Source organism: Carcharhinus amblyrhynchos, chromosome 13, assembly GCF_965287045.1.
Source record: "Carcharhinus amblyrhynchos chromosome 13, sCarAmb.v2.hapA, whole genome shotgun sequence".
Lineage (NCBI taxonomy): Eukaryota > Metazoa > Chordata > Chondrichthyes > Carcharhiniformes > Carcharhinidae > Carcharhinus > Carcharhinus amblyrhynchos.
In genome coordinates, this window is record NC_137336.1 from 44,465,469 (window position 1) to 44,492,817 (window position 27,349).

Below are 27,349 nucleotides of genomic sequence, written 5' to 3' on the forward strand. Positions count from 1 at the left end.
CCTGTGCACTAGGTGCCAAGGAGCTGTCAAAATACCCACCTTTGGTGAAAGCTGAAACTAAAAAGCTGAGTATTTGCACTTAAGGGACCTGCAGTATCTGATACTCATCTTAAACCATTTATGAGGCCCACCCATGTGCCCGTAAATTGGTAGGGAACATTCAGTTCTTTGTTAGGCAGGAGTCAGACATATCAAGAGAAGCATTGCTCTGTCCTCACAGCAAGCCATCATCACTTTCTTGCAGAGTCCGGGCAATGGCTTTGGGCCCGTGCAACATTGGTTGGACGATGCTAGCACCACATTTTTAGTTTTACTTGACATACATGGCTACTCACTCATATTCCCAAAATAAGATGCTGTAAGTCTTCCCTTGCTTGGCAGCCCATTCTGGCCCTGTCCATAACCCTGCCTTCCTCCTCCTCAGCATCATCATATCCACCTCCCTCCATAACATCCTTCTCATCTGAGAAGATGTGGTTCTTGTCTATCTCCTCCTGTTCCAGCTGGTGTCCCTCCTGCAGCAGTGAGTTATGGAGTGTGCTGCACACTCCCACAACAATGTGGGAGAACCTCTAAGGATTTTCTTGGAGGGCACCCGCCTCTCCTGGTCCGGGCAACTTCAGCATCCCAATGGCCTGTTCAATCAGCACACGTATTGAAGTATGAGCTTCATTGTGCTGAGTCTCCGCTGGTGTTTGTGGTCTCCGCAATGGTGTCATCAGCTACTCTCTGAATGGATGCCTGAGGAGCCATCCCTCCAGCAGTCACTCTCCCCCAGAAATGGCTGTTATTTGTAAGTGATCCAAGATGTAACTGTTATGGATTCTCCCCGGAAATGGACACCTGCCTGCATGATGCACATTGTGTGGTCACAGATGAGTTGCACATTGAAGGAGTGAAACCCATTGTGGTTGGTGAATGGTGTCACTTGCTGTGATGGTGACCTAAGAAACACATGGGTGTAACTAATGATACCTGGGCTTGGGGCAGCCCTGCTATGAGGCTGCCTGATTCCAGTCCAAGTTTATTATCATCACTGACCTTGCCTACATGGCACCTGTAACCTCCCTGATACCTAAGATAAACTGGGAATGCCGCAGATATCCCCAGGGAATATCGACGCTGCCCTGGAAGAAGTCGTTGGTGAAAAAGTTTGTGTGCCACTGAGCAGGAGGGTCGGCGAGCGGGAGGATGAGTGAGCGGGAAGGCGGACAGCGGGAGGGACGGAGAACGGGATGGTCGGAGAGCTGGAGAGCAGGACCGAGGGTGAACAGGAGGGACGGAGAGCAAAAGGGATGGAGAGCGGAAGGGATGGAGAGTGGGAAGGCTGGCGATCACCCTCTGACGTTATAAATAACTCCTAAATTGGACGAACTGGTAGGAATTTTTGAAGTCAATCCCAGAATAATCGCTATGATCCTAAAGTTTTTTCGGGGAAATAATGTACTTTATCTAAATGCACATCGTATTTTGATTCGGAAACAAAATGTACCTTTTTATTGTTTTCTTTATTGTTGTATCAGATGTTATTGAATTACAAAATAAAGCACTTTGATCAATAATGGACAAACTTTATCCGTTTTCTGGTAGTTTCGCTTTGACAGTCGTCTCAGTGAAAAGAATCCTGCTTATGATGATCAGGCATAAATTGAAAGCTGCACCTTCAGGCATGGATCTGCAAAGCAGAGAAAATCTGTGCTGTGCTGTTTCAACCCAACAATAATGGTATTCAAATTACGTTTCAGATAACTGCTGAGACAAACCAGTTAGTCAAGATCATTTGTCGGAAGAATCTGGGTGGAAAGCTGAAGTTGAGCTATAGGCTGTTTCAGTTTGCTATTATTATACTTGACTCACGAGAGTCCAAGGTTCATTTTCATCTGAATGCCCAACCTAACGTTTAAAGCCGGTAAGCCTGTTTGAATCTCATGCTTTGGATTGACCTGAATTTTATGCACACTCATTCTCTGGCCTAAATCTCTTCACATCTGCTCTGCTCGCAGAATGGTTTTGAACAAATAAATAGTTTAGATTTGTATTGTATGTTTTAAAATAATTAAGTACATGGAAGATTGTTTACACATTCATATGATCCTCTGTTTAATGAGCGTAGTTACATAGTAACCAGAAAAAAAATGTATTCAAAGGTCACTAATTCTGACAGACGGCCCTCTTTTCTGTGCATGGCTCCAATCAAAAGAAATCATTCTTTGTTATTTGAACATCTTATTAATTTACATTTAAAAGATACATTGCTTTTTTTCACCATTGGTTTAGAATAGTCAAGTCAAGCATCTCATTATCTGGGGGAGTAGCCACTTTTAACATTCTTTCCTCTGTACTTGTGGAAGTACCTAAGTGGTATACATGATGGCTTACACTTCCTTTCGAATTATAGTTAGATTAAGGAACTCACTGTAGAATAAGTTGTTCACCTAATCTGAGTTCTAACTCATGCTGCACTGACCGACTTGGTGTATCAACAATCCACTACAGTATAAAATTCAGAGCTTGTTTCAAATTACTTTGTCTTTTTAATTGCTTCAAGATAAATTTACATTTTTGTAATTTACGAACTTCCTTTATATTTGCCCACTGGTTATTTTGAGCCTTGTTTTTGGAGTGTTACGTGTAAAGTGTGTATTTTGGTCGCCTACCTGGTTTGCCAAGCAGATGAGTTATGGAGAGTTTTGAGCTAGGTGGCCAAAGATTTTTTAAAGTTTTCTCTCTGATGTACATTCCATGGAAACCCTGCAGTGCAGAAGGGGGCCATTCGACTCACCACGTCTGCACCGACAACAATCCCACCCCGGCCCCATCTCTGTAACCCCACATATTTACCCCACTAATCCCTCTAACCTAGACATCCTGGGACACAAAGGGGCAATTTAGCATGGCTAATGCACCTAACTCTCACATCCTTGGACTGTGGGAGAAAATTGGAGTACCCGGAAGAAAACCACGCAGACTCAGGGAGAATCGCAAACTCCGCGAAGACTGTGACCCAAGCCAGGAATCGAACCCAGCTCTCTGGCGCTGTGAGGCTGCAGTGCTTGCCACTGTGCCACTGTGCCACCCACATTCTTTCTCTTTTGTTACAAATTCTTCCGTCACAGGAAGTAAGGGTTTGCAATTGAATGGAACAAATACTGAAAGATAAAGAATGAAAGATGTATTGTGATGTCCAAGGGTCAACATGGAACTGCCATTAATGATGACAGAATGTACAATCATTATGCTGCTACATTAGAGGGAACAATTGCTTTTGTCCAAATACATGCATGGCAAATTGCAAGTTCAGGAGCACTTCTAGAGTCAGGCTACAAAAGCACCCAGTACCTGATCATGACTGTAATTCAAGACATTGGGCCATAATTTGCTGTGATAAGTCAATTAATGGTATCTGCAGCCAGTTAGACTTACCCTTGCATGTTTCAGTTTTTAATTTTTCTGTGCAGTAAGTTGTTGAATGTTTATGGTGAGAACAAGGGAGGCAAACCAGACATTTGGGATCCAAATGAACATAGGAACATAGGAATTAGGAGCAGGGGCGGCATAGTGGCACAACAGCTAGCACTGCTGCCTCACAGCTACAGAGAGCTGGGTTCGATTCTTGGCTTGGGTCACAGTTTGTGTGGGGTTTGCAATTCTCCCTGTGTCTGCATAGTTTTCCTCCAGGTACTCCGATTTCCTCCCACAGTCCAAGGATGTGCGGGTTAGGTGTACTGGTCATGCTAACTTGCCCCTTTGTGTCCCAGGATGTGTAGGTTAGAGGGATTAGTGGGGTAAATATGTAGGGTTACAGAGATGGGGCCTGGGTGGGATTGTTGTCGGTGCAGATGTGGTGGGCCGAATGGCCTCCTACTGCAGCGTAGGGTTTCTATGGAATGTACATCAGAGAGAAAACTTTAAAATTTTTGACCCAAGTTTGATTCTTGGCTTAGATCAGTGTCTGTGCAGAGTCTGCATGTTCTCTCTGAGTTTGCATAGGTTTTCTCCAGGTACTCCGATTTCCTCCCACAGTCTGAAAGATTTGCTGGATCGGTGCATTGACCATACTAAATTCTCCCTCAGTGTATCCGAACAGGCACTGGAGGGTGGCGACTAGAGGATTTTCATAGTAGCTTCATTGCAATATTAATGAAAGCCTATGGTGACAGTAATAAACTTTGAAACTTTAAAAACTTTAAACTTTAAGTAGGTAATTCAGCCCTTTGAGCCTGCTCCGCCATTTAATCAGTTCATAGCTGATTTCTTTCTGATCTCAAATCCACCCCCCTACCTGTCCCCATATCCCTTTAACCCATTTTTTGTCAGAAATATATTTATTTCCTTCTTGAAACTATTTAATCATAGAATCACTATAGTACAGGAGAAGGCCATTCAGCCCATTGACTCTGCACCGACCACAATCCCACCCAGGCCCTATCCCCATCACCCCATCCATTTACCTTAGCTAGTCCCCTGACACTAAGAGCAATTTAGCATGGCCAGCCACCTAACCCTCACAACTTTGGACTGTGAGAGTAAACCGGAGCCCCCGGAGGAAACTCGTGCAGACAGAGAAACTACAGTCTCCACACAGACAGCACAGAAAATGAGCAGCATTAACCAAGGATTGTAATGTTGCAGAATGCCAGGAATCAAATCCAGGTCCCTGGCGCTGTGAGGCAGCTGGAATACTGCGTCCAGTTCTGGTCACCACACTACCAGAAAAACGTGGAGGCTTTGGAGAAAGTGCAGAAAAGGTTTACCAGGATGTTGTCTGGTATGGAGGGCATTAGCTATGAGGAGAGATTGAATAAACTGGGGTTGTTCTTCCCGCAAAGACAGAGGCCGAGGGGCGATCTGGTAGAAGTTTATAAAACTATGAGTGGTATAGATAGGGTGAACAGTTGGAAGCTTTTTCCCAGGGCAGAAATGACAATTACAAGCGGGCACAAGTTCAAAATAAGAGGTGACGTGTTCAGTGGAGATGTGCGGGAGAAGTTTTTTACACAAAGGGAGATGGAGGCCTGGAATGCACAGCCAAGTGAGGTGGTTGAAGCGGTTACATTAGCCATATTTAAGATTTATCTCGATAGACATATGAACAAACGCGGAATAGTGGGATATAAGCAGTTGGTTTAGATAGGTAAACATGATCGGTGCAGGCTTCGTGGGCTGATGGGCCTGTTCCTGTGCGGTACTGTTCTTTATTCTTTGTTCTTTGTCCCCCTCCCGCTTCCAAATACGCTCAGGAAAATGGACACCTTAATTTCTTCAGTTATTTTGTTTGTCTGCATAAAATATTCAAAATGCTCAGTATAAGAGCTCATTGTTCCATATTTTCGTCAGAGTCCTATGACACAGAAAACTCCAGCCATTTTTGGCTAATGGAGGTCTCGTGCATGCACTCTTTGCATTGTGTTTCCAGCAGCTACCCTGATTTTTCTTTCACATAAGGCAACAACCCAAACTTCAGCCTCTTATTTAACATGCCCAACTCTATGACTGCTGCACAGTTTAGTTACCCAGGTCCTGAACATATGCGTAAAGCTTATTTTCTAACTTTTCTGTTTCCGACTTTTTCCTCGGTAAATTCATCTCCCATGCTGTCTCATAAGTGCCATTCATCGGCCTTGTCATTAGGATTTATGTTTTATATCGGAAAATTATGCTAGGGAGCACAGACAGTTTTAAAAAAAAACAGAGCTTTATTTACAAGTGTATGTTCTCTTACATGGCTGCTTCTTCCCTGCCTATTTCTTGCGCTAGGGACTTAGACATAATTTTTGGTGAACACGTTAATACTACAGAGCTAAGTAAACCAATAAGAATTAATGCTCTTTTTCTGCACCCTAACTATGACTGTAACACTACATTCTGCCCTCTCTCCTTTCCTTCTCTACGTACGGCATGCATTGTCTGTAGAGCATGAAAGAAACAATACTTTTCACTGTTTCCCAATACATGTGACAATAATAAATCAAATCAAGTTAAATGCATATCATCCACGTCCCACTTTCTGAATAACTGCTTTTTACGTCCACTCTTTGTTTTCCATCTTTCAGCCAACTAGCTACTTACTCCATTTTATTCGTTGTGTTGCCCTGGAAACACATGCTATCACCTTATTGAATAGTTTAACACATGGTACCTTATTGAAGGTCTTTTTGAAAATCCAAATAACATTAGAACGCATTACCCTTGTCTGCTCTCTCTGTGATATGCCAAGTGGTTGATCAAATTAAACTTTTCCTTTAGAAATTTATGTTGACTATTCCTCCCTGTACTTTTGGTTTCTAGGTACTGGGAGTGATCTTACCAAAAAAAATCTAATTCTGGGACTGGCCTGAAAATGGGAGACTTTTGAATCCATTTTTTTCACAAGTTCAAATCTGCGATCTTATGCACTCAGTGCATGAAAAAAATCAGCAGAAATGGTTTCTCACGTGTAGCAGGAGGGAGGCAGGTCTTAAGTCACCTGATTGCTGGCTGAGAGCAGCAGAGGATACCATTGCACATGTGCAGGTCTCTCTCAGCAGACGTGTCACTCAGCCTCTGCTGTTCTCAGCTTGCCTCCATGGCCTCAACAAAGCAACCCCCACTTCAGGTACTGTGGTGGCCTATCATGACCCTCCTTCCCCCCCCCACTTCCCCATGATCAGTGGCCCAATCCCCCAGTCAGACTCGATCATCCCCCCACTTCCCCCACCAATCCCTAGTGCAGAGTGGCAGTGGGTCTCCTCTCCCTCCCCCACCGGTCCCTGATGCAGAGTGGCAGTGAGTCCCTGGCCATCCTCAGTTTGATACCACCCACCAGTAGACCCTGCCCTCTCTGGACCCATCTCCTTGGCACTGCACAGTCCCAGTGGGCAGTGCTAGGGTGCCCAGTAGATAGTTCTGGGGTGCCAGGCTTTCTTGTTTTATGTACATGATATTGAGTTGAATATTTCCATGATTAGATGTTGTTTGGTATAATAAGGATTTTTCAATCTGCTTTGTTAAGGATATCTGAAGTTCCTTATCTTATTCACAAAAGTCCACGATGCTTTTGCGGGGAGCTGCACTGTTCTGGGTTTCTAAAGTCTGCAAGTTGCAGTGCAAAAATCATAGAACATCTGTGAACATGTGTATGCAGCGATTGGCAAGCACCATTTGTCCGCTGTTGAGCTCAAAATCCAGTCCATAATCTCTCTTTCATGTGTACTAACCATCTTCCTGTAATTCCTTGCCAAAAAAGGCAGAAGTACTTATGAGTGGAACCCCGCAGTGGTTTGGTAAGATAGCAGATGTTAAGGCACTGACAGAACTAGCAGCAATCAGTTAAATGACTTTTAAACTAAGTATATGAGCTAACAAGAAGCAATTTACACATATGAGATGCAGTAATGGATTCAAATAAGCGATTATGATTGTAAAGCACATGCTGATACTTTGAATTATTGATTTTAACTAATATTGTTCATTTTAGTCAAAAAGAATTTTACTGCAAGGCATCATAGCAAAAGCCATTAGGATGAAGCCATATTTCAAGACAATATTTGGACCTTGAAAATATGCAAGTTTTATTAGCAAACTTTCAGATGGGGGAACATTTAGAACATTTTATCATATTTCATGAATAGAGTTTATTCACTGTCCAGACAAGGTGGACTGGTGCTCAGACATGTTGTCATAAGTTAGTCTGGTTAGATAGTCACCTTTGGGGGACCCCTGACAAAGTTCATTTGAACTCTGGGCTGAGCATTTTAGGCCACTAGGCAACCAGGGTTTGCAGTCAGCCAAGAGAGAAGTCAGCTGCTGGATTTCATGGACTAATAAGACATCATTATGCTGAGGGGTTAAATTCAATTAGCTAAAGTATTTGACGTGTACTGTTGTGTATTCTAAAGATGACAGATTTAAAGCTGTTGAAAGGTGGGAATGATTGTATATGTTAGGTTCATTGGAGAGGTTCTGCTGCTATATGTCAGAGCTACTTAATCCTTTGATGAAGCCCTGGCAGCTGCTGGTTTAAATAAAGTTAAGTCTTTATACAGAGATAGCTACCTCATGAGTCTTCTATTGTCTAAACTTTGGGCAGTACCGCTCACCTCAGGTATGCCACAACAGTACTCAAGCTACAGTCTGACAAATGCCTTGTTCTTATTCTAAGTGACTGCATGTTCTATTTCAGGCAGAATACCACATATTTATTACATGTTTTTGTGTGTTCATTTTTACCTTAGACAGAAGTGAGAAAACATGTCGTGTATCTGCTCTCTTTCTCTCCAGGGATAAGCTTACAAGTCTGCAGTGTAAACTTTACTGAGTTTTCACAGGATTAAACACTATTTCCTAGATTGCAAGTTAATTGGAAAACCTGGCCTGACCTCTACCTAATTTCTCCTCCTTTAGCAGAATTCCAGCATGAAATGTAATTCTTTAAACTTTTGGAAAAAGTCTGCAAGTTGTGTGTGTATGAGAGAGAGAGAGAGAATGGGTGTTCTGACAATATAATATGAGTGATCTACAGAAGAAATGTACTTGACGGATGATTTTTAATTTCCTACATCCTTAAGTTGCTGCTAATACAAGTATTTTGTTTACATCCACAAAGGGATGTAGACATTTGTTTGATTGTTAGTGGATAATAATTATGTCAAATGGAAGGAGAATGCTCAGCCCACTACATGGTTTCTCAGAATACCTGGGCTAAATTGAGTAAAATTTATTAATAATCATTATGGGCACAATCCTACCAGCTTGCCGCGATCAGCATGGTGAAAATAGTGCGTGAGGGCAATTGCTATTCTCCCACCTCTTTTCTCCGGCAAGAATGGCATTTTGCCCAGAAAGGGCATAAAGCCTATTAACAAAAAAAAGGAAGTTTCAGCACGGCTTCTTCCATTCTCCTGGATGCTTCCACCCTCGGCAGTGTGACATCACGCTGGTGAGAATCACTACTGCTCTGCAGTATGGAGAACAGGAGCCGTGGCCATGCTGGGGGGAACCAGAGGCCATTGAAGCCTCTGGGTGGTCGGGTACATGGCCAGGCAATGACCACCTGGCACCTTGACAGTACCTGATTGGCACCATGTGTACCAGTGCCAAGGTGGTGAAGCCGGAATGGGGATGGGGATATGACAAGGGTTGTGCACAGTGATGGGTATCTTATACAGGGGGAGCTCTGCAAGGAGAGTGATTGGCAAGAGGGAAGCTGTACAAAAGGGGAAATCAGCAGGGGGAGTCCTGCAGGATAGGGCTTGTGGAGGTGTGCAGTGGGGTGGAGGGGGGGGGGTGGTGGTGGGGTGGGTCGCAGAGGGTGATGTAGCACAGTGGTGCCCAAGTGTTCTGAAGCTGGCTTCCCTGGCCTCCTTAAGCTCTGTCCTCCCTTCTCCTGCACTCCCCCCGCTCCACAAAAAAGGGAGTTCCCAGCTGTCAGCAAAACTGACATGGAGCTGGAAGATTGCAGGGCCATTTTCACACTGTTAAGACACTGAGAATGGAATTTTGTGAAAAAAATTCTAAGTGCCAAACGGACGAAAATTTGGGCAAGTTTGAACATTCTTATGGCATTTAGTGCAGGAAAAGTACCAGGATGTGATTCTCACCAAAGGTGTGTGTGTGTGTGTGTGTGTGTGTGTGTGTGTGTGGGCTCTAGGGGTGCCATTGCATAGGCACACCAATCTCCCAATACAGAGGGACATCTCCTGTCATCCCCACTCTCCCACATCCCTTACCCCCCTTCCTCCCCCATGAATACCAGGACCCTGCAAGCTACCTGCTTGTCTCCCCCTATCATACCTCCATCCCACTAGTTCTGCCCCCACTCTGGCTCCTCTTCCTGTGCACTCTGGCACAGTTATGGTGCCCATTGGGCAGTGCCAAGGTGCCAGGCAGGCATTTCCATGTTCCATGCTCAGCCCAGCCCTGCCCCAACCACCCAGTGCCTTCAATGCCCTCTGATTCCCCTGGCAAGGTTATTGTGTCTGGTCCCCATTAATGGAAACCATACATGAGTTTCTCTAGGGAGAACCTCGGCTGGCCTGTTGTAAAGGCAAGTGAGCCTGGACGATAGCGTCTGGGACTTATCAATGACATATAAAATTTCTAATTCAATTTGCGCTCTTTTTGATGCAAAGCCAATTTCACCGGCAAAACACTGCTGGCATGACTTGGTGGGGGGGGGGGGGCGCAAAAAACTGGGTGCAAACCTGATTTTTTGCCTCCCGCCCTATCTTAACACCTCACTTCACTGAAAGTTGGGCGGAACAAGGCCATTAGATCACACCCTTAGAATTTGTTTGGGAAAATTCTGCCCTTTGGGTTTTCTTACTTATTTCAAATCAGTTGAAAAGATTCATGTACAATTTATAAATTTTAAAGAAAACAATAGAATTTAGTTTGTTTTAAACAAAAGGATTTGCTGAATTTATTTTTGATATAGTAGATGGAGTAAATAGGAGAAACCCCTGTGTTGGTTTGCAGACTGAAAAAGCTTAAAGAGAAAATAAAACTGTGATGCTGATTGTGGACTGGGGTCACATTTTGCTTTATATTTTTTCCTGACATACACAATTGCAGAATTGAGTACAATAGCTTTTCTGTGAAGAAGCCCATGTATTTTGAGATGCTGCAGCATTACATTCCAGGCACAGTTTCTTTTGCAATTTTGCAACATCCAAACAATGCAACTATTCTATTTTCAATTCCATTCCAACCTCTATTAGTTATGATACATACAGCAATTCTAGGGCGTGGTAGAAATAACATTAGTATGCGCCAACATTTTGAATTATATAGACACAGGAAGTTCCCTTGTTTTTATTATGCTTAGACTTATATCCTGCTTAGGAATAACATTACACACATTTATTTAGCAGTCAAATAACAGGTTGAGAGCTATGGTACAAAAAGTAGACAGTGTGTCAGAACCCCCGTTTTCTCTCTCTCTCTCTCTCTCACACACACACACACACACACACACAAACTGCAGAATTGCGGGATCGTAAAAATTAAATGTAATATTTTATTCCAGCTTTAAAGCAATTCTGAAGTTTTTTTTTGGATTGTTTTGATTCTGAGCTGTGGAGTTAAAATTAGCCAATGAATGCACAACTGCAGATATTGCTTTGGCAGCAAAATCCCCCTGCTTGCCTGTCGTTCTTGTCAGTGATCCAGTTGCAGTGTGCAACTGCACTGTGTGAAGTATTTATTTTGAATTAGATGAACAACTTATATGAAGGGAACTGAAATATGCTGAAAAGGTATGTACCCGGCTGAGAAATTGCTAATGGTTAAAATACCGACTGAGTTGAACCACTGATCAGGAGGATGGCTCATGCAGCAATATTAGACTGGAACATTCCATGGTTGCCTGCAGCAAACAAACATAGACTGTTTATGTTGTTATGTATTAGCTAGGCAAATGTGACTGGAGTGTTACATTCTGTTCAATGTGAATCACTTCAGGATTCATTTCATAAGGAACAAAGTAAGGGGCTGTATTAGATTTCTAGAATTAGATCTCAGCTTTATAGAAAACTTATGGTTTACAAAGCAAGATCAGGTGACAAACCACAAGACCATAGTTTCAATTCCTTATGGCTAGATTAGCCAAAGGACCACGGAGAGACACCTAATCAACGTAACTGCAGTAATTCTAATTGTGTCTCCTACAGGCCTAGTTAACATGGATGATTCATCTTATGTGGAACTTAATAGCAATATCACATCAGCCAGTAAAATGGAAGGGAAACAGATGAAAGCGATAGAAGAACTGGTTGAAACAGAAAAACGCTACTTTACTTTACTACGGCAGTGTGCAACTGATATCCGGAACCATTTACAATGCAAACAGGTAATAATTTTCAGCAAGTATGTATGATCCGAGAAAAGAATTATGACAGGCTATATAACACTGTTCCAAAGGTTGGTCTTAAATTTACAATTGAGAGGCAGAATTTTCTGAGGTCACCTCAGTTAGGTTCAGGTAGTTTGGGAGGGCAAACTGTCAGTGACAAGAATGAACGAGCAGGGAAGATAAAATAAAAGTTAAATATAACAAACCATGATGAATTTAGCAAAAATGATAAGATAATGAAGTTATATAGCTGAAAAAGAGTGAAATAAAGAAACAAGACATTGGACGAAAAAAAATCGAAAGAAAATGAATACTTCAAATGCTAATTGAATCTCAAGGGCATTGAGACTATCTGTTTTAATTATTAATGTCACAAGTAGGCTTGCATTAACACTGCAATGAAGTTACTGTGAAATCCCCTTAGTCGCCACATGCCGGCGGTTGATTGGGCCAATGGACCTAACCAGCACGTCTTTACAAATGTGGGAGGAAACTGGAGTGCCTGGAGGAGTCCCACGCAGATATGGGGAGAATGTGCAGATTCTGTACAGACAACCTGGGTCCCTGGAACTATGAGGCTGCAGTGCGAGCCACTGTGCCACCGTGTCTACTAAACTAATATTGCTTGTTTTACATCCTCAAAGCTGTGAATTTCCTTAATTTTCAACTACTCTCAGCAGTAAGTGGACCAGTCACCATTTATATATAACCAATCTAACTTTATTCTAGAGAGGATAAGCACCATAATAGTACAGGCCTGAATTTTACAACCCCACCCTCCCCCCCCCCCCCCCCCCTCAACCCCAGTGGATTTTGAGACCTGTGGAGAGTGGGGGGCTATAAAATAGCAAGGACAGGATTCCCTCAGGGTAGGATCTTGGACACAAAGCCTGCCCCTTGCCCCTATTAACCTTTTTCTACCCAACCTCAACTTTCAGGCTGGTGCGCAACAGATAACTGAAAACAGGAAATAGAATAGGAAATGAATCTCATACAGGAAGTGGGAGAGAGCCATGCCACTGCCATCTAAAACATTCAGGAAATAGGGATTTATGCTCCTCCAGTAGCAGATTTGAAAGTGGGAGTGGCTCATAAAATGCAGTGTGTGGCCTACCAGCATACATGCCAATGTATCTCCCATTTTATGGAGCGGTGCAGGTGCAGCCCACCCTTGAGCCTATGGTGGCCCTTAAGTGGTCAAGTAATGGCCATTTAAGTCCTCATCCCATAAGAACATAAGAACATAAGAAATAGGAGCAGGAGTAGGCCATCTAGCCCTTCGAGCCTGCCCCGCCATTCAATAAGATCATGGCTGATCTGCTGTGGCTCAGTTCCACTTTCCCGCCCTCTCCCCATAACCCTTAATCCCCCCTCTTATCAAGAACCCATCAACCCGCTTCTTAAAAATATTTAGCGAGGCAGCCTCCACCACTTCAACGGGCAGAGAATTCCAGAGATTCACCACCCTTTGAGTGAAGAAGTTCCTCCTCAACTCCGTTCTAAACCGCCTCCCCTTTATCTTGAGGCTGTGCCCCCTAGTCCTACTGTCTTTTTTGAGCGGGAAGAGTCTCTCCACCTCTATCCTATCCATCCCATTCATCATCTTATACGTCTCAATGAGATCTCCCCTCATTCTTCTAAACTCTAACGAGTACAAGCCTAGTTTATTCAGCCTCTCCTCATAGCTCAATCCCCTCAACTCCGGTATCAGCCTAGTAAACCTCCTCTGCACTCCCTCCAGGGCCAAAATATCCTTGCGCAGGTGCGGCGCCCAAAACTGCACACAGTACTCCAGCTGCGGCCTCACCAATGCCCTATACAGCTGCAGCAAGACCTCCCTACTTTTATATTCAATCCCCCTTGCTATGAAGGCCAGCATCCCATTCGCCTTCCTGACCACCTGCTGCACCTGCAAGCTGGGTTTTTGCGACTCATGCACAAGGACCCCGAGGTCCCTCTGCACCGTCGCCTGCTGCAGTTTTTCGCCGCGTAAGTAATAGTCCTTCCTACCATTCTTCCTACCAAAGTGGACCACCTCACACTTGCCAACATTAAATTCCATTTGCCATTTCCTGGCCCATTCGCCCAGCCTATCTAGATCCTTCTGCAGACTCTCCACACCCTCCGCACAATTTGCCTTTCCCCCAATCTTGGTGTCATCAGCAAATTTCGACACCCTGCACTCGGTTCCCTCCTCCAGATCATCTATATAAATGGTAAATAGCTGAGGCCCCAGCACCGACCCCTGGGGCACCCCACTAGTCACCAACCGCCAATCCGAATAGCACCCATTGACCCCCACTCTCTGCCTCCTATTTGACAACCAATCCTCTATCCACGCTAACACCCTACCCCCAACTCCATGTCCCCTGACCTTCTGCAATAACCTCTTGTGAGGTACCTTGTCAAACGCCTTCTGAAAATCCAGAAAGACCACATCCACCGGCTCTCCTCTATCCACTGCCCTAGACACATCCTCATAGAACTCCAGTAAATTTGTCAGACACGACTTCCCTTTAATGAAACCGTGTTGCGTCCGCCCTATCAAGCAATTCCCTTCAAGATGCCTCGCAATTTCCTCCTTAATGACGGATTCTAACATTTTACCTACCACAGACGTTAAACTAACCAGCCTATAATTCCCCGCCTTTTGCCTGGCACCCTTCTTAAACAACGGCGTAACATTAGCCGTTTTCCAATCTTCCGGCACTTCCCCGGAATCCAGCGACGTCTGGAAAATAACCACCAAGGCATCCACTATAACCTCCGCCATTTCTTTTAATGTACCCCTGCAGGGGGAAGGAAGTTTTCATCAAGCTGATAGCTTGGCAGCTATAGCTATGGAAGAAGTTGCCTCCTTTGAGAGTCCCCTGTGTTTGTTGGAGGTTGTAATAACTCCACAGAAGTGAAAGTCCTGTCACCAAGTCACTTTATTTACACCATACATCTGTACCCAGTCAGCTCTCCAGTTGCTCCCTGCAAAATGCAGGCTGGGAGTCTGACACACCTGCTTTAAATAGAGAGCTTGAGGCTCCTTGATTTAACCATCAATTAAGACTCATCAGGTAGTTCATTCTCTAAAGAGCAAACCTTATTAGGCTGGCTGAAGTCATCACAGAGCTATCCCTCAATGCCATATCCCCCTTGACCCTTGCAACCCAACCTTTCAAATGTGGCCCCACCTCTACCCTCTCACTCCCCTGACTGAGACCTGCTATTCAATACTCTGGACTTACCTTCAGCCTGGCTTGTATTAGCTTCTCATTGAAGACTGGCTGCAGTCCCAGTTGTGGCCACTCTTCAAACCTGGCACTATTAGGACTGCAGAGCTGCCAATCAATCAGGTTGGCTGGCAGTTCTCTAAGGCAGAACTACCTCTCCAGGTGGGAGCAGAAGTCTTGTCCTTAAACAATTAGCATTGTATTAAACTGCTGTGGGTCAGGCTCTATCAATGGGATGCTCTTCTGCTGGCCCTCTGGACAGGAAATGCCGCCATCCGAAAAAATCCTGCCCATAGAAAAATTTGAGCCACAGAAGGAAGCCTTATGAAGCATATGAGCATATATAAGCATATATAAGCCTTACAAGCATATGAACATATGAATTAGGTGCAGAAGGAGGGCCATTGGCCTGTTCCACTATTGAATAAGATCATGGCTGATCTATTTGTGTTTTGAATTCTATATTCAGTCTATCCTCGATAACCTTTGATTTTCTTGCCTAACAAGAATCTATGTATATCCACTTTGAAAGTTTTTAATGACCCTGCCTCTGTCATCTTTTGAGGCAGAGCGTTCTGAAGTTGTACAACCCTCCAAGAGAAAAATATTCTCCCCATCTTTGTTCTAAAAAGGTATCCTTAATTCCAAAACAGTGTCCCTAGTTCTGGACTCGCCACAAGAGGAAGAATCCTTTCCCCATGTCCACCTTGTCAAGATTATTCAGGATCTTATATATTTCAATTAAGTCATCCCTCACTCTTTGAAACTGTAATGGAAATAAGCCCAGGCTGTCCAACCTTTTGCTCAAAAATCAATCCGCTCATTTCAGATATCAACCTAGTAATCCTTCTGTGAACCACCTCCAACACATCTTCACCATTCCTTAAATAAGGAAACTAGAACTGCACACATTATTCAAGATATGGTCTCACCAGCGTCCTCTATAACTGAAACATAACATTCTTTCATAATAATGGACAGTATCCCATTAGCTTTCTTAATTATTTGCTGTACCTGCATGTTAACTTTTTTGTGACATTACAAAACACCTCGATCGCTCTGCACCTTGGAATTCTGCAGTCATTCTATGTTTTAAGTAATACTTTGCTTTTTTATTCTTCCTGCTAAAGTCAACAAATTTACATTTTTCCACATTGTACCTAAATTTTTACCCATTTACTCAACCTATTTATATCCTCCTTATGTATTCTCACACTTTCTAACCTCCTCTTTGACTCATTTGGTCCATCATTGTCAACTGCTTAAAGATTATCTTGCCTAATCCACCTCCCAGGTTTTGTTCTGTAGCCCTATAAGTTTCAGCAATTGGAGTACATATTCAAATGTTTTTTAATGTGATGAGGGTTTCTGATTCTTTCAACTTTGAAGAAGTGAGTTCCAGATCCCAACCACACCAGCGTGCAAAATATTTATCTTCAATCTCCCTCTAATTCCTTCTACTAATTATTTTAACTCTGTGTACCCAGTTAACAATCTTTCTGCTACAGAAATAGATCCTTTTTATCCACTTGACACCTCAATTAAATCTTCCCCAGTTCCTTCTGTTCCGGCTTATCCAGTTTTTCCTCGGAGCTAATTTTTTCCATTCCTTGCAGCATTCTTGTAAATTCCCTCTATACCCTCCCCAGTGTTATCATGTCTTTGCTCTTGTGCTGTGACTGGAACTTTAGGAAGTATTCTAGTTACATTCTAACTTGAGGTCTATATAGTTCTAACAGAAGCTCTCTCTCACGATCTGCCGCCATGAATTACATGACTTAGATTTAGTTCCTTCGGTCCCATGTAGGATGATGGGCAGCAAGTGTCTGTCACTGTGCCTGGTGCATCACAGTCCCTTTCGCTCCAGCCCAGTTGGTATCCCACTGTTAGAGGTCCTCTTAAGTTTTTTTTCTGTGGCCTGCTCGGTCTTCTCCCTCCATCTGGTGGTGTCCATTCTACTGCCACCCTAGTGGGACATATGTCTCGGAGCCAGCCTCAGTCACCTCACTATCATGAATTCCTGAAGGCAACACAGACCAATCCTCTGCAGCACTCTTTTGCTCTGGGCCAAATAGTCTATTTCCATGCTAGACCTTTCATATCATTCTACATAATGAGCTCCCATTGATATGTTTGAACACAACATATTCTTCTTCTCGAAACCAATATCAAATCAGTGCTGCACTGAGCTTTTATACGGCAGGTTTATTCCAAGTAACCATGGGAAATCTTTTACTTCACCCATTTTCAGTGCACATTTGCATCTTCATAGAATCATCGAACCCTACAGTGCAGAAAGAGGCCCTTCGAGTCTGCATCGAACACAATCCCACCCAGGCCCTACCCCCATATCCCAACATATTATACCCACTAATCCCTCTAACCTACGCATCCCTGGACACTAAGGGGGCAATTTCTTAGCACGGCCAATCAACCTAACCTGCACGTCTTTGGACTGTGGGAGGAAACCGGAGTACCCGGGGAAACTCACGCAGACATGAGGAGAACATGCAAACTCCACACAGACAGTGACCTGAGCCGGGAATCGAACCCAGGACCCTGGAGCTGTGAAGCAGCAATGCTAACCACTGTGCTACCGTGCCACCTAGAACCTTCTGTTGTAGGTCACTGGCACATAGTTCATTGTGGTCATTAATTTTATGGAAGATCTCTATTCTTAAACGGACAGCCATTTTGTGCATTGTTTGAAATCTACCGCTTCTGTGTTATACAGGATACTGTTTCTGTGGGAGAGAAGAAAGTAATGAAACCACCTGAAGCATTAATGGCTGTTTTTTTGAATACATACTTCTGTTATGGAATTTCAGAAACCGGGAGTGCAAATTAGCATTTTCACCTTAAGGCTTCATTAGGATCCTATCATATGCTGTCACCTGTTTGTACAGGGCCAGGCTATTATCCCGGCACATGTTCCAAGATATGCAAAAACAGTAATTTGCAGAATGATGTAACCTTCTGTAGCCAAGAGTTGGAATCATTTCTGGGGCAGGTGTCAATGGCTGTGACATCTCTGTCCAATGGCTGTGAAGAAATCAGCAGCATTGAACTTTTATGCAGCAGGTTTATTCCAAATTACCTCGGGAAATCTAGGTCACATTTTCCATTTTCTTACAGCATCCGTAGCTTCATTAATTTTCATTGACAAAATGCAGCAAGCAACATTTTATTGAACTCTCCAGAGTGACAGGCATTCGTGATTACATTTATGTAGCCAATTTAACCCTAACTCCAGTACCATTTAATTCCTGAACATATCGTGCAGCTAGTCTGCAATTCTAGGAACTGACTAATCTCTGTAAATCTCCAAGAAACTGAAAACTTCGAACATTCTTTTACCCCATAACATTCCACCATGCCCTTGACAACAAGAACAGTTGCTGGAGGTTGTGGAGGGGACCTGGGGGTACGATGGTGTCACGACAGAAATATCTTATTAAACCCAAGGATATGATCTGAGATAAGGAGTAAAATGGCACTTGCTTCCACCAGGATCTTAATTGAACAAAGAATGTGCTGTAGTGCAGTGGAACGCAGTGTCTATGTATTTTGTAGTTTGTTTTGTTCCTCCACAATATTGCCCTGTAATGTTGCACGGCAATAGCTCAGTCAGGAGACGGAAGGTATAAGCAACCAAAGGCAGAAGCTGGCCTAACCATGTGCCAAGGAATTCACTGGACAGCTATTAACTCAATCAACAGGAGGCAAATATTTACATCACAGAGACATTAAATGCACATCAGTCATCTTGAAATATCCTCAATTCCATTGCCGTATATTCCTTTACCATCAGACATGTCTTCAAATTCAAGAGGCAGGATTTTTAGACCTAACTGGGGGTGAGTATGCAGCAAGGTGGATGTAAACATTTATGCTGCGGAAAGTTGTCTTTGCCGTTGCCAATCTTACCGCCGGTGATTTTGATCAAAAGGTTTAAAGGCGGAACTCAGTATCCTGCCCGATTTGGATTATCGGCCAGTTGAATTTGTTAATCTGCTAGGGAATCTGAAGCATGGGACACAGCCATGAATGCTAAGAATCGTCTGATCCTGGCTTATTTTATCAGAGTGGTTTACACCCAACAGAACTGCATGTTCTGAAATTTACTTTGACCTGCCTTTGAGAACTTATCTATTGAAGACATAACTTTAAATCAATATGTAGGGCCAATGCATAGTATACATCTGTCTAGCAGCCCCGTCATGTCCTTTCAAAGACTACAGCTTACTTTCTTCACTTCATTCCTCTTTTCCAATTTTACATGGAAGAATGGAACCTTGTGTATCTGGGTCATGTGTCAACATTTACAGTGTTAAAGAAAGTTATAAAGTGCACTCTTGCAGTGAAATGGACCCCAATCAACCATTCATTGCTCCAAATGACTCAATGGCCACTCCTATGTGGTGCTACCCTTATGGGCTGTGGAGACAGTCACTTTCTACTTGAAGTTGTGATGTTATATAGTGGTTGGCCTCATTGCAGAATTGTCAGTGGCAGCATCTCCAGAAACTGCAGTACCTGGACTATTGCAGAGATTGCCTCCAACACTGGGCCTTGCTTCACAGATAGTTCTTCAGTTAGTGGGGCAAAGCAGGCCAAATGATAATGCCCTGTGTGAGGATACACCCTTATTTGTACTGTGACTGCCTCAGGCCCTTGGCTACTGCTCTGATTCATTGGAGGGGACTTCTAGCTGGGCACAACTGACATGCAGTTCATGCTTCTTTGCATCATCAGTTTCAATGACAAGTCAATGTTACAGAGGATGGTGTGCAATCTACATGCATGCCAGGTGCTGCTGCATTTGGCTGTCCCTGAGATTAGCCACTCTTTGTTCAAAGACCTGAGCCACGGTCATGCAGATGAGCTGAATGGACACATCCATTCTCAGCCCATAACCCCACACTGCCTCGGGAGGAGCCCCTGACATGCAGATAAATGTTTCTTTCTGTTAGTCAAAGTAATGCTGCTTTGCTTAACTCCTGTGGCCCTGCATTTGCAACCAGCTGGACATGGCTGTGTCTGTCCTCCATCTTCTGAAGAGCACTGCTCATGGCTTTCTCTGGCGCTGTAAACTCCTCCTGCACATTGGTGCTATGCTTTTCACCCAGTGCCACCCTAACCATGCACAAGGACCCAATGATAGTGTATCTGTGCTGGTGCAGGATGAACTTGTATCTTGCGACTGCACTAGCTCTGCTGTATTGGATGCTTGTGAATCATTGCAGCACTACTTCTGCTCCTACACATAGTCTCCACAGCTGATCCTGTTAGAAACTTAAAAGGGGTATTATGTCAACTTATTCATGACAGTAGGAGCCTCTTCAGAGCTGAGTCTTTGATGGGGAAGAATGTTTCATCCTCTTCATCTACAAATCACAATATCTTTTCACCCAGTAGAACATAGGACATAGAACACTACAACACAAACAGGCCCTTTGGCCCACAAGTTGCACCGATCATATCCATACCTACCGGGCCATAGAACTATCTAGAACTCCCAATCCCATTAAATCCCACGTACTCATCCAGAAGTCTTTTAAAAGACCCTAGCGAGTTCGCCTCTACCACCACTGACGGCAGCCGATTCCACTCACTCACCACCCTCTGAGTGAAAAACTTAACCCTGACATCTCCTCTGTACCTGCTCCCCAGCACCTTAAACCTGTGTCCTCTCGTAGCGGCCATTTCAGCCCTGGGAAATAGCCTCCGAGAATCCACCCTATCTATTCCTCTCAACATTTTATAAACCTCTATCAGGTCGCCTCTCAACTTTCGTCTCTCCAGGAAGAAGAGACCTAGCTCCCTCAATCTATCTTCATAAGGCAATCCTCTAGGTGTCTGGGTGTTCCCATTTCTCCATCACTTGGTCCTGCAGGATACTGGGGGATGGTTGACATGGGGGTGGGAGTTTGGACTTTGGAGTAGGTAGAGTAAGGTCATACATTTGGGAAGTGGGGGAATCGGACATTGTTGGAGTGGAGGAGTCAGACATTTTGGATGGTTGGGCATGAGGGAGGGTTGGACATTGTAGCAGGGGTCAGATGTTGGGAAGGTCAGGCATTGGTGGGGTCGGTGGGGGGATCAGGCATTGAGTGGTTTGGGGAGTTGGACATTGGTGGGGGGAGGGGTCGGACATTGCAGGGTGATGGAGTCGGAACATTGGGGAGTTGGGGGGGGCCTCAGGAATTTGGACGATGGGGGGATGGGGTGGGTCAGAGATGGGGAAGTTTGGATCTGAGGAGGTTAGATTAGAGACGTGAGGTTGGGTCAGTTTGTGGCGGTGGTGTAGGTGGGGGTGGGGTTAGGTCTGGGTGGAGTGGAAGAGTCAGGTTGGGTCAGTGCAGGGTGAGGAATTCCAGTTGGTTTGGATCGGGTCAGGTCAAGTCAAGTGCAGGGGAATGGATCTAGCCAGGTTGGTGTGGAATGTGGTGTGGTGAGGGTCAGAGGCATGGGAGGGAGATTGCTGGGGAATCCTTTGCGGGTATGGGAACAGGGATGGAGTAAACTGTATGGTGGGATGCTTAGTGATGGCACAGAAGAAGTCCCCTGTGAGGTCAAGAGTGTGAGGGGAATCTGTGCGGGAATTGATCTGAGTATTTAAACTAGTTACGCTGAAGTTAGAAGTGGTTTTATTCTAATCTTTTCAGAGTAAATATTAGTGTCACCCTGGCAGAACCATTCACAGTTAGTGATTTAAGTCCCTTTGTTGGACGGTTTCAGCGCAGCGCCATTACCCAGGGAAGGCAGCACTTCCCTCCTAAACTCTTCCTTGAAAACTTGTAAGAGGGATTCTCCAGCATATCTTTGTGACCCGCTTCTCCAAATCAAGGCTGGGGAAGTTATAGGCCAAGAAGTTCCATGCATCAATGCTGTTTGGTTCTCAACAGCACTTGGGCTCTGGGCTTTACTCAGAGGTTAATAATTATCCTGGAAACACATCTCTCTCATGATCAGGGGCATCATAAATCCTCAGTTTGCTCAGCTGATGTGTCTGCTGGAGGCTGCAGAGCTAGAGACCTGTCATCCGTGTTTCACATTACACTCTCTTTGCCAGATTGCACAATGAAGGTCATTAAAACTCATTGTGGTTCTGCATTCAGTTCCTCTGAGCTTATGCTGCTCAGTTTCTGCCACCTCCAGCCAGGCCTGTTTCGTTTGGCTGGGTGGCTGTCTCCTGCCACCTTCTGGAAACAGTATCTCACGTCTCTTTCATGCAGCTTCAGGCTGTATCTGTGAAGCATGGGGAAGACCTGTCCTGACTACCAGGCCACTACCTCTCCTGTTGAGCTGAAGATTATTTACCGAATCAAAACAGCAATGGCAGCCATCATGTTTTTAAATTGGAACCCACACTTTACAAATCTCACCTCCATTCCATTGCCATTAATTGAACCCACCCATCAGTCAATGAGAACTAACCTCCAGGAAAACACTGGACTGTGATTAGTTCCCCACCATGTGGGGCCAGGATGTTGGATTCCTGTTTCTGGAGGTAAAAAAAACTTCCCTAAAATGCTACATAAGTTCTATTCAAATTCTATAATTTGCTTCATGTAAAATACTCTTTTGGTTCTGAGGGTAGGTGGCTATTGGGTTTAATGTGCTGGTTCCTGAGTGGATAATGTTTTATGTAAATCATTGAATATATGATTCAAAGAACAAAGAACAAAGCAGCACGGGAAACAGGCCCTTCGGCCCAACGAGCCTGTGCTGCCATTTTAACATTGTGAGTGCCCTCTTCTACCTATGACCTTTGTCTACGCCTATTGGACTCTACAATAAAGGAACCATAACCAGATTGAGGGAAGACTAATTTAGGGACAATTTGTTAACATCAATCAGCCTAAGAGCATGTTTTTGGGATGTGGGAGGAAACTGGAGCACCCGGAGAAAACCCACGCAAGCACGGGGAGAATGTGCAAACTCGCACAGACACTGGCCCAAATCCATGTATCTGCACAGCAAACAGTGATAGTCACTGAGCTGTCATGTTGCCTGTCAGCTGGTCCAGTTTAAGCGCACACTAACGATGTGAAACACTCGGCAACTCTCGAAGCAACATCCAAGAGCAGCCCTCGCACGACCCACCGCGTGTGTGCTCTTTGTTGGACAACAAGGCAGACCAAATCACCTGTGGATTAAAATAAAAGACATCCATAAACATGCACAGCCTATACAGACATTCACGGAATCCCCAGAAGCTCAGAAGTAAGACAAGTGAGCCACAAAATATGTTGGAATGTCCATAGGAATCAATTGATTCCCAGGAATGTTCCAAGGCTCTTGATCTTTATTTAGAACAGTCTCCTGTATCCCTCCATCTCTAGTCCGCTCATGTGCCTATCTAAGTAAACCTTAAACAACTTTAACGTGCCTGCCTCCACCACCCGACTGTTGTGTGTTCCAACAATCCTGATTACCCCTCTGCGTGCTAAAGAACTGACACTTTCTCCTCCCCGATGTAACTAAACTATTGTTGTACACAATGTTTTTGATCATGGCTTCATAGCACAAGTTACTTGTGTTTTTTCACAAGTAAATATTAAAAGGTAGGTTATAAGAGGTGACTGTCTATGAAAATTCCTTTGGCAGTTCTCCAATCTCATAAGAGAGGCCAAGGTCCAAGGTTTCTAAGCCCAGTTAACAGAGGCATATACCTGATAAAATCTTGCTTACAGCAATCAAACATTCAAATTTCTTGTATTACCATATAACAGTGTGGCCTTCACCAGCAGAAGGCTGTGGTCTGCAGTAGGGCTGGGCAGTGGAATTGTTTTATGGACCTCTCCAGTGCAGGGAGTGATGTCTTTGACAAGCTGAGGCACAGTGCCAGAAACCATGAGGAGCAGGCTAATGAAGAAGCAGGAACCTATGAATGGTAAGCTGCAGTGTGGTAGGAGTCAGAGCCATGAATGCAGCAGCCCGAAGCCTCTGCTGGTTCCTGGAGACCCAGTGAAGGGAATTGGAGGAGGCATACAGCTGCTTGAGACTGAGATGGACTTTCTAGATTATGCAGAATCTCCCTGTTTAAGTCTGAGAAGCCCCGAGGTGAGGAAGGTATCCTTCATCATCCAGATGGTAAGGTGATTTGGTTCACACAGTTGGGAGGGATGACACGGTGGCACATGGCAACACAGCAGTATTACTGCTCTTTCACAGTGCTAGGGACCTGGCTTCAATTCCTGGCTTGGGTCACTGTCTCTGTCAATTCTTCCCCCCCACCCCCAATCCAGATACTGGGTCATTTGATCAGACACAATACCTGTGGATTAAGGACCCACTCCTTCACCCAGGCCCCATCCTTTTCTGGCCCACACTCCCATAAAGTGGAATCTGCATGTTCTCTTTGTCTCTATGTGGGTTTCCTCTGGGTGTTCTGATTTTCTCCCACAGTTTGAAAGATGCGCTGGTTTGGTGCATTAGCCATGCTAAATTCTCCCTTGATGTACCCAAACCGGCACTGGAGTGTGGCAGCTAGGGGATTTTCACAGTAACTTCATTGCAGCGTTAGTGTAATTTCTGTGTGCTTGAGTCATGTGCTATAATAACTTTTGTTAACATTTCATGACTATCAACTAATAAGAATTTCAATCCAATTCATAAAAAAGTAAACAGAAGATGTGCAAAATGTACAGTGGGTCCATAACTATCTGAAAGAGGGACACAGTTTAACACTTTGACTGGGGTAACATTGAGGGGAAGTCATGAATTCTGATGAAGCATTCCCAGGAGGAAGCATTCAGTTTTGAAGAGGTCTTAAGAATGCAGATGCACATTTCCAGTGTTGTTATTTCAGATTTCCACAGGCACCAATTATCTTGCCCACTCGTTTATCCATTATAATAAAAAATGCTACATCTATCATTGACCATGATTGTGATGCAGCTTGTAACACAAAGCATTTTACAGCGGTCACGTTTCCCTTTCCTATTAGGTGCCGGACCTGGATCTGGAAGGTTTATTCGGAAATACTGACGAAGTTGTACATGTATCGTCCAATCTATCCAAAAGTCTGGAAGAAGCAGCTACTGGAAAACCAGATCAAGTCCTCTTGATAAGTAATTATTCAGATACTGCCTTGCATTAGATTTGGTGTGATAAATTATTCCGTTTGCTTGAAATCCACAGGCTGGATTTTGTTCCAGTGACGTGGGCTTCCTCTGACATTTGGACAGCCACGTGTCACATCTGAAGGAATGGCCTACACAGTTATGTGCCTGACTGGTACTTAACTCCAGGTGTTGAGCCTCCTGTGGCTAAGGTTCCTGGAAAATGGAAATCCTGCCTCGAGAGCTGCCAACCAATCGGAGTCTGCAGCTTTCCATTTCAGGCAGCGCCACCAGGTACAGCGGCTGCTGCTGGTAATGCAATGAAACCCATCCCCAGAACCAGTGTTGGATCCCAGGACAGGGCAAGTGATGGGAGAGTGGGTGATTGGTGAAGAGGTAGGGAAAGGAATGCCAGAGGAAAGGACAAGGGGGTAGCTGTTAATTCTTCCCCCCACCCTGGATACTGGATCACTTGATCAGATACAAAGTACCGGTGAGTTAAGGACCCACTCCTCCACCCACACCCCTCCCCTCTCTGGTCCATGCCCTCATAAAGCCATAAGGAAACAGATTTGCTGGGAGGCCTTTGGGAGACCTGGGAAAGCTGTGCGAGTTTTGAATCATTAAATTCCGCCAGGCTCAGAGATAATTAGTATTAAGTAGCTCATTAATGAGCTCAATGGCCTTCCTGCAGCTGGTGAGCAGGATTTCTAGATCAGGCCATTCCTACCTTCAACTTACTTGTGAATACTTTGCCTGGGAATCCAATGTGGATACTCCTTTCCCATTGTCCCAGTCCCCATATCCTTTCTCTCAGGTTCCATTAAATCCAACCCCACATTTGTATTGAATGAGCCATGATGAACTTCTACTCCTGTCTGCTATTAGCTGCAGTGTCCCTTACTGTGCAAACGAAGCCCCGGAATTCAAATGGTTCAGGCCACAAACTTAGACACTGTCACCAACCACAAAACCCATTGGGCTTAACACTAAATCCTGTCATTCTGTACAAGACAATGCTATATATCTTTTGTTAGATTTGCTAAAAATGTGGAATATTCTGATCCCTCTTCTTAATAATTTAGTTGATAAATCATTCACCAAGGCAAATTTAAGTGCAAATGCCAAAAAAGTTTTTGTTGGATGTGTGGCATTCCTTATGTTGTAGCCATGGGACTGCTTTTATTAGATTTTGTGTTACATAATAGGAATCCAGGCTATTAAAAGTCACATGCTGTAGTTTTGGCATTGTGAAATGAAAACTTGCAGCTCACGTCACTGATCTAGTGATGTAGTTTGTAATATAAATACACTTGACAGCAGTTACGTTTCTTTTCCCTGTAGGAGCTGGATCTAAATCTGAAAGGCTTATTTGGAATTACCGATGCACTGTGTGTGTGATATTTTAAAGTTTGCTATTTTATAGTGCAAAATAAATAACTTATCAATGGTTACTCAGCACATTTAAAGGTACTTGCCAAGGTTTATAAACTGTTGCCTTTCAGAACATTTTGGCCTAGAACTTTGTTTACACTGCACCTGTTTCTCAGGTGGGGAAACGGATGCTTAAGAGGCCAATAGCACTCAACCATTCTTTTTAGTAAATCAAATGAACTAAATCAAACAAACTCAAGGGCACAACAAGAAAGGCAGTCCCCAAAAGGAAGGGAACCACCCAAAACATAGAACAAAGCAGAAAGGAAATTGAAGCATTAAATCAAAATGTGGTTAAAGGGGTCAATAATAGTCTGCAGTTCCTGCTGTCCCCTGTCAACAAGGAAGGCCTCAGTGGTGCCCTTGGATACTGCATGCTCCCTTTCCAGGGACTGCTGGCTGTGGATATAGTTGTGGCAGAGGGACGGACAGTTGGGTCAAATGACACCCTCGATCACCCGCTGCGTGGATCTGTTAATAGCATGTTTGGCTAGGAATAGAACTCAATCCATGTCAAATGTGCACCACATTCCCCACTGATTAAACACATCAGGACACTTGCCTGAAACTGGGATTAAGCTCCTTACTTATGATATTCAGAGTTGGGGTTAATGCATATCTCAGATTGCCCCCAATTCCAACTTGGCTTGTGACTGACCGTAGAATGCATTGCACATGTTGCGGTCCTGTCCAAGGAACCAGAAAGGCGTGTCCCTTTAATTTTTTTTAGACAACAGTCTCCAACAGAGTAAAATCAGCTTCACCATATCATAGAAGTTAATGAGCATAATTTA

The 27,349-nt window shown here is 44.1% G+C and overlaps 1 protein-coding gene across 4 annotated transcripts in view; it reads left to right on the top strand.

The window, feature by feature from the left end:
• Positions 1 to 995: 995 nt before the first annotated feature.
• The window catches only part of arhgef37 (Rho guanine nucleotide exchange factor (GEF) 37), a 97,530-nt gene continuing 71,176 nt past the window's right edge, over positions 996 to 27,349 (top strand). The window contains exons 1-4 of one of the 4 annotated variants that reach the window (XM_080201623.1): positions 996 to 1,377; positions 1,746 to 1,909; positions 11,649 to 11,827; positions 25,007 to 25,130. In XM_080201623.1, the coding sequence (XP_080057749.1) occupies positions 1,885 to 1,909; positions 11,649 to 11,827; positions 25,007 to 25,130 (328 nt within the window). In that variant the 5' untranslated portion in view covers positions 996 to 1,377; positions 1,746 to 1,884. Of the gene's footprint in view, positions 1,378 to 1,687; positions 1,910 to 11,139; positions 11,235 to 11,648; positions 11,828 to 25,006; positions 25,131 to 27,349 lie in introns of those variants that run through there. The other 3 variants (XM_080201625.1, XM_080201622.1, XM_080201624.1) reach the window with 3 other exon arrangements.